General features: G+C 42.0%; 1 protein-coding gene across 2 annotated transcripts in view; it reads right to left on the reverse strand.

Moving 5' to 3' along the window:
• SETD3 (SET domain containing 3, actin N3(tau)-histidine methyltransferase) overlaps positions 1 to 19,267 on the reverse strand; it is an 85,297-nt gene that overhangs the window by 52,779 nt on the left and 13,251 nt on the right. For both annotated transcript variants that reach the window (XM_035261439.3, XM_002754272.5), the window contains exons 2-6: positions 16,510 to 16,619; positions 14,331 to 14,423; positions 12,018 to 12,166; positions 9,951 to 10,023; positions 9,074 to 9,330 (exon numbers count right to left, since the gene is read on the reverse strand). In XM_035261439.3, the coding sequence (XP_035117330.2) occupies positions 9,074 to 9,330; positions 9,951 to 10,023; positions 12,018 to 12,166; positions 14,331 to 14,423; positions 16,510 to 16,619 (682 nt within the window). The remainder of the gene's footprint in view (positions 1 to 9,073; positions 9,331 to 9,950; positions 10,024 to 12,017; positions 12,167 to 14,330; positions 14,424 to 16,509; positions 16,620 to 19,267) is intronic.

The raw sequence follows: 19,267 nt of genomic DNA on the forward strand, positions 1-19,267 counted from the left end.
ATAAATATCCATGAGTCCATACTGATATGCACAGCTGAATAAATAATTAATGTGGAAGAAGGGACAGCTCTTCCTTTTAGTAAAACTCCAATGAATACATGCAGAAGAAATAACAGAGACAGAAAATCACCACTTGGCAAACACTACCATAGTAACTACTACAGACAAAAATCATGATAGATACAAAAACCAGTGGATGAAAAGATGGGGAGAAACAGGACATTTGCATAGTCTCAAAGAATCTTTCTATAAGGTATTCATTCATTATAACAGAAAAATAGTAACTTCTGATGGAAAAACCAAAAAGACATATTGATTCATGTCTTCCCTGAGAAGGACACAACTTCACTTCCATGGTATTGTTGCCCAAAATGCATAATCTCAGTCTAAACATGATAAAATATCAAACAAATGTATACTGAGGGACTTCTACAAAGTAACCGCCAGGCCAGCAGTATTCTACAAAAGTCTCAGCGTCATGAAAGACAAGGAGAGACCAAGGAACCATCCCAGGCTGAACGTGATTGGAGAAGATCTGACAACTAAATGCAATATGGGCAGGAAGAAAGGGCATTAGTGCTAGGACAACAGGTGAAATTCAAACAAGGTCTGCAGATTGTTAACAGTACCGTACAAGGTTGAGTTCCTGGTTTAGATCATTATACTGTAGGCTGTGTAAGATGTTACCTTTAAGTGAAGTTAGGTGAAGTGTATACAGGAGTTCTGTGAATGAATTTTGCAACTTTTTTGTAAGTCTACAATTATTCAAAAATAAAAAGTTAAAAAAAAAAAAAAAACGACTGCATATCCCCAGAAATACTAGTCCCTAGCCCTGGTGTGACACCTCACACTTAAGAGGAATCAACAGAATGGAAGAAGCTGAATAGGGAGAGAAGCCCCATGCCAACTAAGAGTGACAATTTGGAATACAATCTGTGCGTAAACTGGGACACTCCTGTACCCAACCTCTGCCACCACAGAAGTCAAAGTTATATAAAGCATATGCGTATTTTCCCTTACAGTGCTGAAGGACACGTAGCTATATACAGTGTATGCTACTGCGTGTCTAAACTCTTTCTGTAAATGTCAGGGCCTTGGGATCTTTAAGTTGATGCCCAGAGGTTTTCATTTTAACTTGGTACACATTCCTGAAGGCCTTATGTATCACCAGATTTCTAAATGTAGATGAGAGCTTTATGAAAACATAGGCTAAATACATCTCTGGAAATTCACATCTTGTGCTATTCTTGTGTAGCTCTATCAGAGACAAGTAGAACAGCGGGAAATGTTTGTATTTAGCCACAACTGCCACAGGATGCCAAGAACCAAAAGTGACATCTTCCTCTGCCTCTTGGCGGGCCCTATTTTCAGAGACAGGCTGCAGCAACAGTAAGTTGTGAACATGGCTGCTTGCCTCTTCTGCCACTCAGCCCTGGGGCTAGGTAGGAGTTGCCTATTCGAGGAAGATGGCCAACATGAAATTGCCTTACTCCATCCTGAAGCATAAGGCAGGAAAAGGGGGGAGGCTGCTGCAATGGATGCTTGCCTTGAAACAAAATTCATGGCATTTGATGCACAAATGAGTCTCTCCCTCTCCATACCTCCCCCTGCATCTCTCAAATGGTTGGATCAACACAAAAGAAGAAATCCAAGTAAGGTGTGACAAATCACTTAAGTGACGAGAACAACTGAAAAATAGTAGTAATCAATTTAATAGATATGCCTCTGTTCTGTTAAACCCTGTATGCTTCCTTTTACTTAAAAAGCATTACATTCAATCTCAACAACATAGAAAAATCTACATGTCTCTAAGATAAGCTAATCTTCAGACAAGCTGGCACCCCACGTCACAGCACCAGGCCCATTACATGGCACTGATTACCAATTAAACAAGCAGTTCATTCACAGGGTCTGTCAATTTCTTTTTAACTGACATAAGTGAAAAACATCTGAGCTAATCATTCAACTTTGTTCAGGTAAGTAACATCTGATAGGCTATGCTCCACTTTCACACAATTATACTACTTCAAAGTTGGATTTAAGCCAAACCCTACTTTTCCACTGATTTCTATCACAAAACTGGTCATCCATTTCCATGCAAAAGTCTGAACTTAGAGCTGAACTTTGGTATGTTCTGGTCTGCTAGGATTTTTATAGGGTTAAAGTTGCAACAGTTTTAAATGCCAAATCCAGCTTTCCATCATGAGCCCTCTCTTCTTCCCTGGCCTCTGTTTCACAAACTGACATAAATTTTAGCCCCATTTCATACAAGCCTCTTCTGGCCTTTGGCTCAGCCACAATTTCTAAACTTAGCTTCTGGAGTTTGGACATTGACATTCGTCAATCATCAAGTTGCAGTATGATGTTTCACCAGCAGGTGCTTCATCTTTTTTCTTTTCCTATTTTTTTTTTTTTGAGACAGGGTCTCACTCTGTCACTTAGGCTAGAGGGCAGTGGCATGATCATGGCTCAATGCAGCCTCAACTTCCTATGTTCAAGTGATACTCCTGCCTCAGCCTCCCAAGTAGCCGGGACTATAAGCGTGTGCCACCATGCCTAGCTAGTTTTTGCATTTTTAGTAGAGATGGGATTTTGCCATGTTGCCCAGGCTGGTCTTGAACTCCGCGGTTCAAGTCATCCTCCCATCTCAGACTCCCAAAGTGCTGGGATTATTATAGGCATCAGGTGCTGTATCTCAATACAAGGAATGCTCTCAAAATTCCTGGAGCTTGAGGCTTCTGGCTACCCACACTATCACCTGTTGAACACCTGAAGGATACATACAGTGTATGTCAAACATCTCATGAAGGAGATGCCAAGAAAATGTTTGACATACACTGTATGTATCCTTCAGGTATTCATACAGGTGTTTTACATTTTACAATGTAAAACCTGAAAGAACTCCTCAAAACTTGTAAAGCCCAAGCCCCTACCACACAGATGAGGAAGAGCAGGGGCCCAGAAAGACTTTTTTTTTTTTTTTTCTGAGATAGGGTCTTGCTCTGTCACCCAGGTTGGAGTGCAGTGGCGCAATCTCGGCTCACTACAACCTCCACCTCCTGGGTTCAAGCAATTCTCCTGCCTCAGCCTCCCATAGAGCTGAGATTACAGGCACACACCACATGCCCAGCTACTTTTTGTAATTTTTGTAGAGATGGGATTTCACTATGTTGGCCAGGCTGGTCTCAAACTCCTGACCTTGTGATCTGCCCGCCTCGGCCTCCCAAAGTTCTAGGATTACAGGTGTGAGCCACTGTGCCTGGCCCAAGACTTTGTTTTAAACAAGCTATAAAAACAAGTTAAAGACAGAAGGCAATCTGAACTAAGTGCCCATACTAAAAGGTCCTGGATCAAGGGAATATGCTGGGAGGACAGAGCACAGGAGATTATATTTCTAGTTTTTAGGCAACCACCCACCAAAGAAAGAAAAACAATAAATGAAAAATGCAATACAGAGAAATCTACATGAAGAAATTTACGAATACCAGAAGTTAGTACTGGTGCTTTTAGAATTAAAAACCCTAAAGCCTGAAGCAAGCTGTAAGGATGAATGGACTATTGTCACTTCTCCATGCTCCTCTCCCAAAAACCAGGATCACCACTGGGGATGCACAGAACTGAACTGTGCTTGCTGTCATTTCCAAAGTACCCAGAGACAGGGGCTGCAAGCCACAGCCTGTAGACCTCCAAGTCAGCAGGCAGATTGGAAAAAAAAAAACAGGTTTCAATTCAGATGCAGAGTTTGGTACAGGCCCCCAAGAAAATTATTTTAAATGGGAAATCACAGATAAAAATTGCAAATGAGGTTCTTGAATTCAGAGCACCCCACCAAATGATTGGCAAATGTTTGTGATGTAGTACACACGTGCATTTCTCTGAGGAGAGGATCCCCATGACCCTGGAAACGGTTAACAGCCTCAACGCCAAAAACAGAAAAAACTGAGAGCAGGTCACAGTAACGGAAATATGAACTGGGGACTGCTGTAATAATCCCCTCTGTCTCCCTGAGTGACAATGCACTGATGAAGTGACCTACTAAAAGGAGCAAAGGCCTAACGTGTGATCCTGGAAAAGCATGGGAAAGATATACGGTTTGGTACTGAGATGAGAAAATATGACACTCATAAAACAAAAGCAATGCAATGTTTACATTTGTGTTCACTCCAACTTACTAAGACTTTTAGAAGTAATGAGAACATTCTAAAACTAGAAAAAAAGCTAGACTCAAAAGACAATTTTTTCAAAAGATAACTTTTGCTTAAGCTGTTTTGCTTTGTCATGAACCCTCATTCAAAAGCTCTTAGTCCACAGCCTATTCCTTCCTAACTGTCACAGCAGTGCACCTCATTCTAGGCTGTCTGCAGCTCCTATTCCAACAGGAACTTATTTTAAATCATTAGTTAAGAAATTTTCTACAAAAGCTCATTATTGGCCGGGTGCAGTGGCTCATGCCTGTAATCCCAGCACTTTGGGAGGCCAAAGTGGACAGATCACTTGAGGTTGGGAGTTCGAGACCAGCCTGCCCAACATGGTGAAACCCCCGTCTCTACTAAAAATACAAAAAATTAGCCAGGCATGGTGGTGGGCGCCTGAATTCCCAGCTACTAGGGAGGTAGAGGCAGGAGAATTTCTTAAAGCCAGGAGAGAGGTAGAGGTTGCAGTGAGCTGAGATCATGCCACTGCACTCTAGCCTAGGTGACAGAGCAAAACCCCACCTCAAAAAAAAAAACAAAGCTCATTGTTATATATTTTTAATATGTAATTATCCCTTCTGCTGCTTAGTTTTAAATCAATGCTAAGTGACTGTCATTTTCTTCTTCTGAAAAAGAACCACACCTGAACTGCCCACATGATCAGCTTAATGGTACTTACTACAGGTAAAGCTGCGCTTTTCACACTGACGCGTGAGACAACCCACGGTCTTAGGTGAAGGCACAGTTACTTTCCTACAATACCCATCTTATTTGATAGTAAGTCACTTAACATGAACAATAAAACTATAGCAAACATTATCATTTGCACGAATTTTTAAGACTTAAAAACACAAGTCCAAACACCAATAATAAAAACATGAATCTTCAAGCAATTTTTTTTTTTAAGATAGAATCTTGCTCTGTGGCCCAAGCTGGAATGCAATGATGTGACCATAGCTCACTACAGCCTTGATCTCTTAGGCTCATGTCAACCACCCACTTCAGCCTCCCGAGGAGCTGGGACTACAGGTGCATGCTACTACACCGGGCTAATTTTTTGTAGAGATGGGTTGTCCAGGCTTGACAGCAATTTTGAGCTTGTGATGAGTCACTATGGGTTTAGTCCCTAGCCTTGCAGGAACATTCATTATCTTTGGCCACCAGGAGTTTTGTTTTAGTAGAAAACGCTAAGAAAAATGCAAGATATTGTAGGGACAGAAAGAGAAGTAATTTAAAACAAAATAAAACCAAGTAACATGGCCTGAGGGTCAAAACACAAAATGATAACAGCATAAATAGAGCATTTCTACAAGAAGCACTGTGTACTAGGCACTGTACTAAAGGCCTCACATGGATCAACTCACTTTGCTCGCTCGGCAACCCTGGGCGTCAGGCACTCTATTAGTCCCCTTTACGGATACGGGAAGGAAAGCACGGAGTCAGGCCCAAAATCACTGCTAAGTGGTGCCTCGAGGATTTTAGACCTAGTAGGCTGGCTCCAGGGCCCACCCTCTCAGTTACCAAGCTGCACTTTGCTCAGGGAGCTTCATCCCACCACTGCCACAGTTTCCCACAGGAAAACCACAGGTGCGATAGCCTGGCACCAGGCTAGTTGCTTTGATAAACAATAGTCAAACTAAAAAAACAGGTCTTCATATTTTTATCTTACAGATCAGATCGGGAAACAAACTCAGAGAAGTAAAGCAACCAATTCCAAATTATATTTAATTCCAAATTATACATAAATAGCAAATGAGCTATAGAATACAGGTTTGTCTTACTACAAAGCGCGCGCTCTTTCCACGCGGCCGTAGAGTCTCTCACTTGGACAGTGGCTACAGCTGCTTTGACTCTTCCTAACCACACTCAGTAAGGACTACTCAGCTCGGGGGCCAGCTCCCATCACTCAAATGCTCCTTTCTGCAAAGTCCCCCAGCTAACATGGAGAACTGACCTCACCCCATCATTTTCAACATGTAATGCCAAGGATCACAACTCAGCTCCTTGCTCCAAATCTGCACGATTTTATAACCTGAATCTTAGGTTTACATTTTTTCAGTGTTTGTACCCCTGTATTTGTATCCTTAATAAGTATCTCTAAATCTGGGCTTTTATTTGTAGGTTTTTAAAAAGAAGGGATATGTGTTAAATGCCAGTAACCAAAAAAGTGCTCTAAAATACTTTCTCCTCACCACAGCATGCAGTTACAGCCAGGAAAGGGTCTGGAATTAGCTAAGGATAAGACACTCTTGACAAAACGGTGAAAGTAACTCACAACCAGTGTCAGTAGGCCTCAGGCTTCCAGTCATCAGGTGGAAAGCATGTGATTTCCTAAATCATATAGGTATCTGAGGCGCTTTATTCTGTATATAAATACAAAGCAGGGTTTCTCAGCCTCAGCACTTCTGACATTTGGGGCTGGAAAATGCCTTGTGGTGAGGGCTGCCCTATATGTAGAAGTGTAGCAGCACCTCTAACCTAGAGGCCACTGGCACCCCACATTCCAGTTCAACAATAAAAAATGTCTCCAGGTGGAGCGAGGTGGCTCACGCCTGTAATTCCAGCATTGGGAGGACAAGGCAGGTGGATCACTTGACTCCAGGTGTTCCAGGCCAGCCTCACCAACATGGCGAAACCCCATCTCTACAAAAAATTAGCCAGGAATGGTGGCACGTGCCTACAGTCCCAGCTACTGGGGAGGCTGAGGTAGGAGGATCGCTTGAGCCCGAAGGCCGAGGCTGCAGTGAGCCATCATCACGCCACTACACTCCAGCCTGGGTGACAGAGCGAGATTCTGTCTCAAAAAAGAAAAAGAACAAAAGTCTGACACAAAATAAAAGAACTGATAGATGTGAACAGGCACATTTTGCTATCCTCAGTTTGATACTTTTGACAGAAAAGTAACCAGTTTGATTTCTAAATCATGATACTTTTTTCAAATATTCAGACTGACTTAATTGTGGGGAAAAAAAAAATCAACTGTGCAGACATTTGATTACCTGGTAATTTCACATTTGCATGTTCCATGTTTGATAGCGGTTGACTAAATTTTTCAAAAAAAGGAATAATTTCTTTAAAAAGATGGACCTATTAGTGCTCTAAGAATGTTGTTTCTTAAAAAAGGATATTTGATTCATTATAAATGTTATATAAATTGTTTTTATTAGTCATGTAGGAATTTTCTTACTCTTGGGAAGACTTCTGAATTAAGAGTTTACCCTTAGAATGTTCTCTAATTCCTGTGATGTTTAAATGACACCATTTACTACATAGAAGGTGGTATAGTTTCATCCCCTTAGCATTGTCTAAGGCAGTTTATTTCAGGGGGTTATGAAGAGCCTGGCTCTTAAAAATGGCTCCATCTATATGAAGAGAGTACTTTAGTGACTCACAGTCACTGAAAATCTCAACAAATTTTGAAGCAAAGCAGTATTAACTGCTTAGTTAATACTGAAGTAAAAAGACGAGTGAATACAATGAAACATCCAAAGCTCATTCACACCACGCCAGTTATCAGAAGACCTGCCATGATCCTAGACCCTCCAACCTACCAACAGAAGACAGTCCTCTCAGAGCAGGCTACCAGTGTTTGCAAACTAGTAACAGCTCAAATTTGGGAGGCACACAGTGAAAAGTGCTAACTTATAGTTCATTGTCCAGCAAGAGAAAATGACAAATACTTACACCTACTAAAGTCAGCTTAATTTTTAGTCATAAAAGATACACCATTAAGAACTAAGAAGAAAAGTATAACCCTTCCAGGTCTTGAAGAGCCAAACCAACCTTTGACTGCAGGACTGGAGGAGCACACTGTATGAAGAAGTACATTTTGATTTGGCTTTATCAATAGTTTTTAAATTAAGCCGACCTGAAATAAAAGCTATATACATACTATACACCCATTCTTAAGGACATTCTAACGTTTAGAAAAGCAAAGTGATTAATTTCAACTTGAAGACAACAGTCATGTATAATTTTTGACATATTTGAAGTGTTTGGTGGAAAAGAAAATACACTTCTAGTGTAACATTCATGTGCAGTAAGCATGCTATAAAGTGAAAATAATAAATGGAAAACAGTATCACCTGTAGAAATGATATAAGTTTACCAAATCAGACCTAATTCAGGTTGTCACACTGCCCAAAGAAAAGGAAAGTGAGCAAGTAGTTCTTGTGCCCACTTGCCGCATCTCAAGAACGGCAGCCCAGGAGCTGACTCTTGAGTGACTTAGATTGTGCGAAGTCAGGAGGAGGAGCCACATCCCTTCTCAGTCCTGGCAGGGACTGTGGCACTGGCCCTGTTCCTTGTGACTGCTTTCAACTGCAAATGAAAGATAACGGTGGCCAAACCATCAAAATGCAGAAAGGTGTCATCACAGGGAATTCAAGTACTTGCAGCCTTATGGAGGTTTCTGTGAGGAACTTTCACTGAGAACAAATTAATATTAATACACAGTACACCTTGAAAACATAAATGTTATAATTTGCTAAGTTAAATGTCAATATTTTGTACTAATATAGAAAAAAATTAACATTCATTTTGTTGAAAAATTTACACAGAGTAACTTTTTGTATTAGATACGCTTTACAGCTTTTAAAATTTCATTGTGATCTTTTGTTTACAAAAAAACTTAGTGATTTCAATAACTCAGGAACAACTGCTGCTTGTATCAACACTGGACACTGATAAAATCAGATATACATATAACCAAATTTCACTGATATTTCTGTAAAAACGGAAACAATAAAATGTACTTTATATTTTCAGTTTAAAAAGGAAAATGTTCAAGTATCCTTAATAAGATGTCAAGTGGAATATTTATGGACTCAATTCCTCTTTCTTCCCACTCTGTGAAACATAAACAGGAAACAGCTCCTCACCTGGATGACTTTATAGAAGTAGGCATACTGTCGAGCTGTGTTTTTATACTGGCTGAAGACATCATGTACAGCTTGTGTGGACTGAAGATACCGAACTTCTTCCTCTTCAAAGTAGAGAGGAGTGTCATATTCACTGGGGAGAGTCTGAATGTAGGGCTGCCAGAAGGAGTTAGGGCTGGCTCGCTCACACAGCAAATGAAAGGCCAGTGCGATGTTTCCCATGGCTTGAAGGATTCGGTCTTGAGAATATAAAGGCCCTGAATTAACCCAGAAGTTAACAGTGTAAGTTCCACAAACTTCTTAAAAACTTCATTTAAATATGCATTTGCAAATTACAGAAAAACTAAAAAGGTCTTCTAACATTTAAAGTCAGGTACAGGCTTTGCACAGTGGCTCCCGTCTGAAATCCTAGAACTTTGGGAGGTCAAGGTGGGTAGGCTGCTTGAGCTCAGAAGTTTGAGACCAGCCTGGGCAATATAGCAAAACTCTGTGTTTACAAAACACATACACACACATATATACAAAAATTAGCCAGGTGTGCTGGCACACACATGTAGTCCCAGCTACTCGGGAGGCTGAGGTAGGAGCATCATTTGAGCCTGGGAGATCAAGGCTGCAGTGAGCCATGATGGTGCCACTGTACTCCAGCCTAGATTATAAAGTGAGATCCTATCTCAAAAAAAAAAAAAAAAAATTAATAATGATTAGAAGTCATGTGCATCTTTTTTATAACATTAAATGAGAAACACTTAATGCATATTTGAGGGAATATTTCACCAGTCGAGAAAACCAAGTATAATCCTTAGTGCCACAAAATGGAATTTTATATATTTTTTCCATTTGTACTTTGTCTTGAACAGTCAGAAATTATTCTCACCCAACACTGAATTTTTAGCAGATTCAACAGTCATTAGTAATTTCCGTGGAACCCATAAGAACAATTCTTCTGCCTAGGGAAAGAAAATAATAGGAGAATCAACAAAACATGGTATAGTCTTCAATCCAACTATATCTACAATCAGAAATCCAATCACACATGAAGCACAACTTAAGGCCGCATATCAGCACTTCAGATAAATATTCAAACATATTTTAAAACGTAAGCATTTATGTTACAGTTAAATGAGCAGAAGCACAGCTTAAAACCCTGTTTCCAACAGAAACACTAAAACCTACATATAGTGAGAAGGAAATAATAATCAAAACAGGGACTTTCAACTTTAACTTGAAGCAAATATAACATTTGGAATAGAGCATAAAGGTGTTTATTTTATTCTTTGCTGCACTTTTAAGTTCTAAAACCAGACCAAAACAAAACAAAATTCCTGCCTCCGAGAAAAACCCTATCTGTCAATGTGAATTACTACTATACTGAGTTTTGAAGCCAGAGTAACATTCCTTCCTCTATATACTTATCTTTAAAGCACAACAGTTAACAGTGGTTTACACCTTTTTCCCCAAAGCATTATCTCATTTTTTGGCAATATAGGATGCTTCCTTTCGCTATGTCCTGTGTATCTACACTGCATAAAACATGCACATGGCGCTCCAACATGTGAGGAAACTGCAAGAGGGCAGTTGTCTGCAAATCAAGAATGCCCTCACCAGAACAGACCACGCCAGCACCTTGATCTTGGACATCCAGTCTCCAAACTGTGAGAAATAAATGTCTGTTGTTTAAGACCTCCTCCCAGCCCTCACCACCCCGCAAAAGCACATAGTGAGGAAAGTCTACAGTTTGGATCTAATGGGCAGCATCTACACAAATGCTGCTTTGAATCTGATACGAGAGAACATGTGGCATCTTGCCTTCACCAATGTCAACTACTGAATTATTTGTATGTGTCTTGTCCCTTACTATATAGATTATAAGCATCATGAAGGAAGAGACTGGTTTTTTTGGAAGCAAGGTACTACTACCATTCATACAGCAGACATTTAACAGGTATCTAATATACCAGCATGTGATTTATCAATATATCAATGAAAGGTTAACTACAACTTAGCCAAAAAATGTTGCTGGAGGTTTGAGGGGGCCCAAGTAACACCCTTTCCTCCACCCAAGTTCTGAAGCAACTGAGAGAGAGAGAATACAACAGATGGTCACCCAAAATATCACCTACTGAATCCCAGAATTAGACAGACTCTCCCACCTAGTTACAGGCAGAGCTGGATCCCCACTGCCCTCCCCACATATGGCCTGCCCCTGCCAAGCTTCCAGGGCGGAGAGCAGAGTGGAATGAATGCATACGGGCAACCAGCTCCCATGGAAAAAAAGAACAAGTTCGGTTCCTTCTCCCAAACTCGGCCAAGAGATTAAGGAGTGCCTCCTCTTGAGAAGAGGCATGACTGAGGGGTGAGGAGAGGCCAGGCATGTCCAGTGACTGCTGCTCCCTTCAAGAGGAAGGAAGAACCAAGAAACAAGAGGGGAGAAAAAGCCCTTCTCCCTCAGCAGGTGGCTGTTTCTCTCTTCTCTCCCTATTGCCACTGGTGTTGCCATTTTAGTAAGTCCCTAGTCCCTTCAGCCTCACAGTCATCCATTCTAGACACTGGTAGGCATCCCCATACCGCCAGTCCTCCACCCACTCACCTCCAGTAAGTCACAAGATCCTGTGTGCTTTCTCTCCAAACCATGAGTCCACCTCCTTGTCTTCAGGTAAATCTCAAAATCCTGTGAGGCATGTTCTACGGCCTCCTACCAGAGGCTCAGAAATGTGAACTAACTTGCCCAGTCACTGGTTAGCAGCTTGGATTCCCAGGAGGATAAGCTGGGAGGAGCGGCTTAGAACAGGAGCCTGAGGCCCTTCCAGGCTGCCTGACTGCCCACAGGGCTCAGAACCAGCACTCCCCGACCACATGTCTACCTCCTCACCCTGCGCCCTCTACAGCACACCACAGTTCAAACACACATAGACCCCTTCAGACCAACATTTTATAAACTCACCTTGATATCTCTTGTTGCTCTCAAACCAAAGCCCTCTTCTTTGAAGTTAACCATTTCAAAACCCTCGACAGAAGCCCCATTTTCAGAGGCCCATTTCATTAGATCAGGAAAGTAATCTTCTCTTTTTCCATCAAAAGTAACGGACAGACCTATATTAATCCACGTTTTAGAAAACAAGAGCTACTTTTAGGACACATATCATTCACACGTCTCTCAGAAAATAAAAACAGGCCATAACTAACACTGGAAATAGTCTTAACACGCCAATCTTGAAATCAAAACTAATCACCAGATGGTCAGAGTACATACCTTATTTAACTGGTGATGGGAAAGGAGAATTAAAATCCTAAACTCCCTGTCAGTTACAGTAAAATATATACTGACACTAGGTAATATAAATATTGGCTATTAGTACTATTAGGTAATATAATGGCAAAGGAAAGAAAGCATCTATTACAATTACTATGATTTACAGAGCAGTTTTCTTCTTAAAAGTCCAACATGCCATCGCTCATATTCACATTTGCTTTAACAAAATTTCCGTTAAAACAAAAATGAGTGGCTCCCATATGTGTGCAAGGAGACATGGGTAAGCCTGATTCGAAGAGAACAGAACTGCAGAGCTCCGAGCCAGAAGGCTGTAAGGCAATTTAAATGAGCTACAGCTATGTGTAGCAACGTAAGTATAACACTAAATGTAACACTGTGGTTTTTGAAAAATCACCTAATATGACACCGTTTAGGTAAATTTTTCAAATATCAATTAAAATGATTACTTTTACGAGGTTATTTACGAAGTAGAAACATTCACAGTGAAGATGAACACCCCACAAGGAGGTAGGGAACGGAAGGGGATGAATGTGCGAGGTTTTAGCTGTATCTGTGATGTCTTATTTGTTAAAAACAAACACAAAAACAAAACCAAGGACTGAGGAAGGAAAAGGAAACCTGACCAGTGAATGAGAAAAAAAGAAAGGACAATGTGAATACACTGTGACATGTGCTCAGCTGGGGTAGTTGATTCTTGGGAATCTATTATATTAATTTCTGAACTTTTCAGCCTGTCCAAAATATTCAAAAAGACATGCATAGAAAAAACCACTCTGTTTGGATGAATTAAAGGAGAGAAACAGGAACTTTATTCTGAGGAAGCTGGGCGTGGCACATAGCTCGGCCACCCATGGCCATCTGACTACAGCATTGTCAACGGTCAACCTGATTTGTAAAGAGCGCATGCTGGGCACGCAAAGACACCGGCTAAACAGTGAAAATAACCAGAATGATGACTATTCGAAGACGAACTTCCTCTTTGCTCCTTGAGAACTGGCAAACGCTCGACCCTCAGTGTCAGCTGGAGTAAATAATATCTACACAGAAGAGAAACTAAGGTGCTACAAAAATTGTTTGGCTACCCACTTGGTGACAAAGGATTAGCACAGACTCCTATTTAGTGCAAATAAACCCACTATGAAGGAACCTGTTTGAAAACACCCATTATGAACTCACCCTTTTGGAGTTTGAGACCATCTAAGCTGAAGACCACATGTTTATAGATGTGTATGGCAGAGCAGTAAAACTACTACCTTAGAGAGCAAACAAGAAACAAACCCCTCCTGACACCCTTCATGACAGTAAGAAAGGGAGCCTCAGAAGACTGCCCCACAGTCCAATGCATGCTCCTTAGGAGGTTTCCTGCTTCTGCCTTCCACGTTGTCCTGCATAATAATCTTAACTTTCTGTGCTTCAGAGACCAAAAACAATAGGTATACTGATGAGCTTTTTCAAACTCACACTTAGCCCCATGCCAGCCTGGATGAGAAACATTACAATGGCTACTGCATACGCCCTGGAAAAACACAGCTTAAGGAATATGACCACACCTCCTATTTAACTGAGATGTGTGTGAGTTCATCATAAACCTTGCTAATGCATTAACCAATCAGCATTTGGGTGTTGAGCATATACACTATTATGTACTGTCCTGAAACTCAGAAGGAAATAACAGTATAAAAACCAGATTTAAATAAATACTGTATAAAATAAATAAATAAATACCACTGTGTCATTTTAGCCCCCAGAGACAAATATTTTATTCTCCTAAGCTCAACATTCTCACCCTTTCTGAAGCAGGGACAGCAGCTCAGAAAGAAGAGAAATCTTAACTGCTCTCTCTCCCGGTCTGCAAATCCCACTACAAGACCTTTCAGAGTGACACCAACGATGCTGAGAATCTTACTACTCATCAACCCTCTGGCCTAACCAAGTTTCTACACTGACATTATTAAACTATGGTTATCATTCTAGCAATTTTACCTTTTTGCTTTTTCCGTATTTTCTCAACTAGAGTCCGGATCTGCACATACTCTTCCCACTCCTTTCCTGGGCCAGGCGCAGGACTGCTGCATTCTGTAACGTAAAGAGGCATGGTACTGAAACACTTCTTTCAACTTAACCTACTAGTCTGCAGAAGAAAGAAGATTTAGACTTTGTTGTTGCTGGTCTGATTGGTTTATTTTTAAAAGACAGACATACAACAGCCATGATAATGAATGTGAGAAGTACAAGCAGGTACCCTTCCCAAAGCAGACAAACCCTGGAAAATCATAAAAACACCCCTCACTTAATGTACCCAAGAGAGGGCACTGAGCAAACACCTAGCTCACATCCAACTTATTCTTAGTCAACTTTTTTAAGAATATACTAACAGGAAAACCTATAATAAAAAGCTAAGCTAAAATGCAAACTATCCCCCCAAAACTCTTCTATATGGCAAAGAAAGTTAATAGTAAAAGTCAACCTTTCTTTTTAGTTAAACCCCATAACATTGATTCCCTAAGGAAACCAGTTAAATTGGACATAAGGACAATTAGTCGACAAACATTTCACATCCATGTGTATGGCACTATATTCAGCACTCTGGGGGAGTTGCAAAATGAGATGGCACAGTCACTGCTAAAAAAGAAGCTAAGATTCCACTGTGGGGCCAGAAGCAAAAGACCAACACCCGAGACTGAGGTGTGGGTTTGCAAGGCTGCACACTGGGCACCCCGCCTACTGGCAGCTCTTTCTTTTCACACAACTGCACTGCTTTAGAGAGCCCCTTCCCATGCCCCTGCTAAACCTTTGGGCCCATTTGCTCTCTATTAAAAGAGCATATGTGGCAAATAACAATAACTAGATACACGCCAAGTCTTAACTATGCAGTGCAGCCAGTCTCACTTCATTTTCCAATGATAAGCACTGACTGAGACCCAGAACAGGCTTCAGAGGTAAAGCAGCAGCGAGCCTGCCCTCAAGCTGCCCATAGGCAGGGGAGTTTAGCGAGGAATGGTAAGGACAGCCATGCTCCACCAGCCCACAGGGTCTAGGGGAGCACTCGGGAGGGACCTGACTCCAGCTTGGCTGCAGCCTGCTTTCTGTCTTGAAGGGACAGCTGCATTTTTACTTGAGGTTTAGCCTGCCACATAACCTAAACATGGGCTAAGGGAAACGGAGCGACCCCAGCTACATCCGACGCACTAACTGCGCCAATTCAAATTCATAATTTTAAAAAGTTACCAAATTACACTAACTTACTAAAACAAGTACAGGCACTTAATAGATATTTCATTTCCTTAAACCAAGAACTCTCAAACTACAGCATGTAAAAATCAAAACAAAGCCAGGTGCAACGGCTCACGCCTGTAATCCCAACACTTTGGTAGGTAGAGGTGGGAGTATCTCTTGAGCCCAAGAATTCAAGATCAGCCTGGGCAACAAGGCAAAACCTCATCTCTACAAAAAAAAAAAAAAAATTTGCCAGGTGTAGTGACCCAGGCCTGTAGTACCAGCTACTCAAGAGGCTGAAATGAGCCCAGGAGGTCCAGGCTGCAGTGAGCTGTGATTGTGCCACAGCAATTCCAGCCTGGGCAAGACAGCAGGACTTTATCTAAAAAAGAAAAAAAAATCAGAAGCACTATCATCGGAATCATCAAAAAGAAAGGTGAGCCATCCCAGTGAGGCAGAGCTCTGAAGGCTGGCTCTCCAAGAGGCACGCTGGACTTACCTGGGGCTAACAGCCCGTGAAGCACCTTCACGCACCACATCTCACAAGGTCCTTGGCTTGCTCCCTGAGACAGTTATTATCTATGTTTACCAATGAGAACACTGAGTTTCATAAGGGGTCAGTGATCTGTCAAGGGGCACACTGTGAAAAAGCAACAGCGCCTGTTCTTGCCCACGGGTCCCCAAGGTTCCAGGTGGCTGCGCTATGAAAGCTCATATCTGTTATTTCATCTGAGTGTCGTTAACAGCCACATGGTTCCGACAGGCATTTCCATCCTCACAGATGGGGACTGCAAGTCTGGGAAGCTCTGTGACTCGCCCAGGCCCACAGCTAATAAGCTCAGACCTGAATACCAGCTTGTTTGATGCATGCTTCCCCATCCCGTGACAAAGAAGTAAAAGGCACAGCCACTGCATCCAGGCGAGGAGAGCCCAGAGGAGGACTTACTCTGCAACAGTTCACTGGTCAGGTTCAAGATTTCCTTCGGTGACACAGTTGCTGTAGCACCAGTGCCGGATTTCTGAGTTTTTACTCGACTCTTCTTACCCATTTTCTGACTACGGAGAAGAGAAAGAAAAAAGAAAAAATTACATTACCAAAGAACAAAATCAAGTAATAAAACATGTCTAATACACGGCAGGGTTAGTCTTCAGAAGCTAACTAAGATCCTGCCTTACGTGTGCTATACCCTGAAGTTTTCTTCCAGAAAAATAAATGTGTAATATTAGTATTTAGTGGTTGTCAAATGGGGAAAAAAAAAAAAAAAAAAAAAAAAAACCTGCTTTGTAGTCTCTGGAAGAAAAGTTCATTCTTTTTCACCTACAGAAACTACAGTAGAAGCAAATTTTACTCTAGATTTTTTTTTTTTTCCCGAGTCGGAGTTTCGCTCTTGTTACCCAGGCTGGAGTACAATGGCGCAATCTCGGCTCACCGCAACCTCCGCCTCCTGGGTTCGGGCAATTTTCCTGCCTCAGCCTCCAGAGTAGCTGGGATTACACGCACGCGCCACCATGCCCAGCTAATTTTTTGTATTTTTAGTAGAGACGGGGTTTCACCATGTTGACCAGGATGGTCTCGATCTCTTGACCTCATGATCCACCCGCCTCGGCCTCCCAAAGTGCTGGGATTACAGGCGTGAGCCACCACGCCCGGCCTAGATTTTTTTTATTATATAGATTTCATTGTGCATACTAACACATTCCAGGGTACTAGAGAGATATACTAGATCATGTATGCATCACATATACATGAGCATAAAGACCCATGTATTCTCTCCCCACTTTGCCTTAAAACAATCATTTCCCATTAACTGTAACTGTATCATAGGCAACTGATTACACTTTCTGGACAAATGCTGAAGATGTTTGACAGCTGGAAGAAACTGGTGAGCTAGTCTAACTCCTACATTTTGTTCCGCGGGAAATCCCAAGTGCCTTGCCTGGGATTTCACGGGAAACTAATGGCAGACCTGAGACTTGAACCAGAGCTCCCATCGCCTTCCGGTGTGCCACACAATGGGTCCTCCATTTGTGGGCACGTGAGAAATGAGGAACATATTCTCACAGGCAGATGAGACCATGTAGCACAGACACATCATGGTGTCCTGGGTAAAGACCCCTATGAGATAATGCTTGCTTCAAAGTGTTTTTAACACAGTAGGTCTCAAAGAAAGCAAGGGACATGGATGTGTGAAGAGCAAGCGGGGTGAGGGAGGCACAGTGAGGAAGGGAAGCCAGCTGGAGAGGGGTCTCTGGGAAGCCTAGCGAGGCAGCCACCCAAAAGAGGGTTAGAGTCACTGCCTGAGGAGTCTGAGGCTAAGACGATGACCCAGGAGTGTCCAGCCAAGAAGCTGGTAGAGCGATCCATAATCTAATGAATAACAACCAGCACGAGGATGGCCTCCAGGAGCCCTGACCGGTCAGTTACACTTCATCTCAAGTGAGAATTAAAAAGTAGACTTTGACCCATTTGTTTTTCACAAAAAGAAGTAACTATGATCATGTGAAGAACTATGCTAGGACAAAGGTTTAAAACATTCTCTCCCACTATACAGATGATCACTGATTCTTTTGTAAATGAATCCATGCATATATGGGGAAAATAGTAGGAAATCACATTATTTAACAGGCTAACGTGTATCTCCTCTTATGCACCTAATATATAAAAACTAATGTGTAACACATTAATATAATAAGTCTTCTAAAAATCAGTGTAAAATATACAGTGTCAGTCATCCTGGAATAAAAGGAAACCGGTGAAAAGACGTAAAACTTTTGCAGCAATAAAAGGAATTTTTTTTCCCATGATCGAAAGCAGAAAATTTAAGTGAGAGGAGGGCAGGATGACAGACTGCTTAAGCTCCTTTTCCTACACTTAAGGACTATCTTCTTAGAAGAGAAAAAAGCTCCCCATGGTTCTGGCTGACAGCCAAGAGCAAGGGCACAGCCTGGAGAGAGCACCTCCACCCTTCTGGGCATTTCAGGCCTCCCACATCTGCCGAGGGCATATCTGGAGGACCACGGAACTTAACCTGAAAATGACTAAAACCACCAAGGAGTCTGGCAATAAGGACGTTAATCACACTTCCAAATATAGCGGGTCTGCTGGCTTGACAGGAGGAGACACAGAAGCATCCTGTCAGCAATGGCTTAGCTGGCCTCTCCCATCAGTCCTGCCTGAAAGGCCTTCTGCTGTGGGAGCCTGTAAATGAGGCAAGAACTCTGATGAGGAACTCCAAGACCCTTCTTTCCCTTCTCTTAACAGTGAGCCTGGGACGGTGGGGCTGCTCCGCACCAGCCCTCACGGGGGTGCCACCAACAGCTACAAAACAGGCTCTACTGGCTCTGGCAGCCCCTCACCTCCCCCAAAGTCTTCCCTCAGCAATCCACCCAACTCCAGTTGCTCACTGATATAACAGCAGCTGTTCCCTGGAGCTCAGTATTTACCCTCTGCCAGGTGCTGGGCTAAGACACAGCTCTCCATTTGATCTTCCTAAACACTTTAGGCTGTAGATATTATCCTTATCTTTCAGATAACATTCTCAAAAAGGTTAAGTCCCTTCCCTTTGTCTAAGGTCATAAATCAGGTAAGAGGCAGAGCTAGAATCTGAACCCAGAACCACTACCACATTGCCTCTGTTTAAACAGATTAAAAAAAAACAAAACTATATGGCAGCAGGGGGTCTTCCAGATCAAATACCATGGAA

This window comes from Callithrix jacchus, chromosome 8, assembly GCF_049354715.1.
Source record: "Callithrix jacchus isolate 240 chromosome 8, calJac240_pri, whole genome shotgun sequence".
Taxonomy (NCBI): Eukaryota; Metazoa; Chordata; class Mammalia; order Primates; family Cebidae; genus Callithrix; species Callithrix jacchus.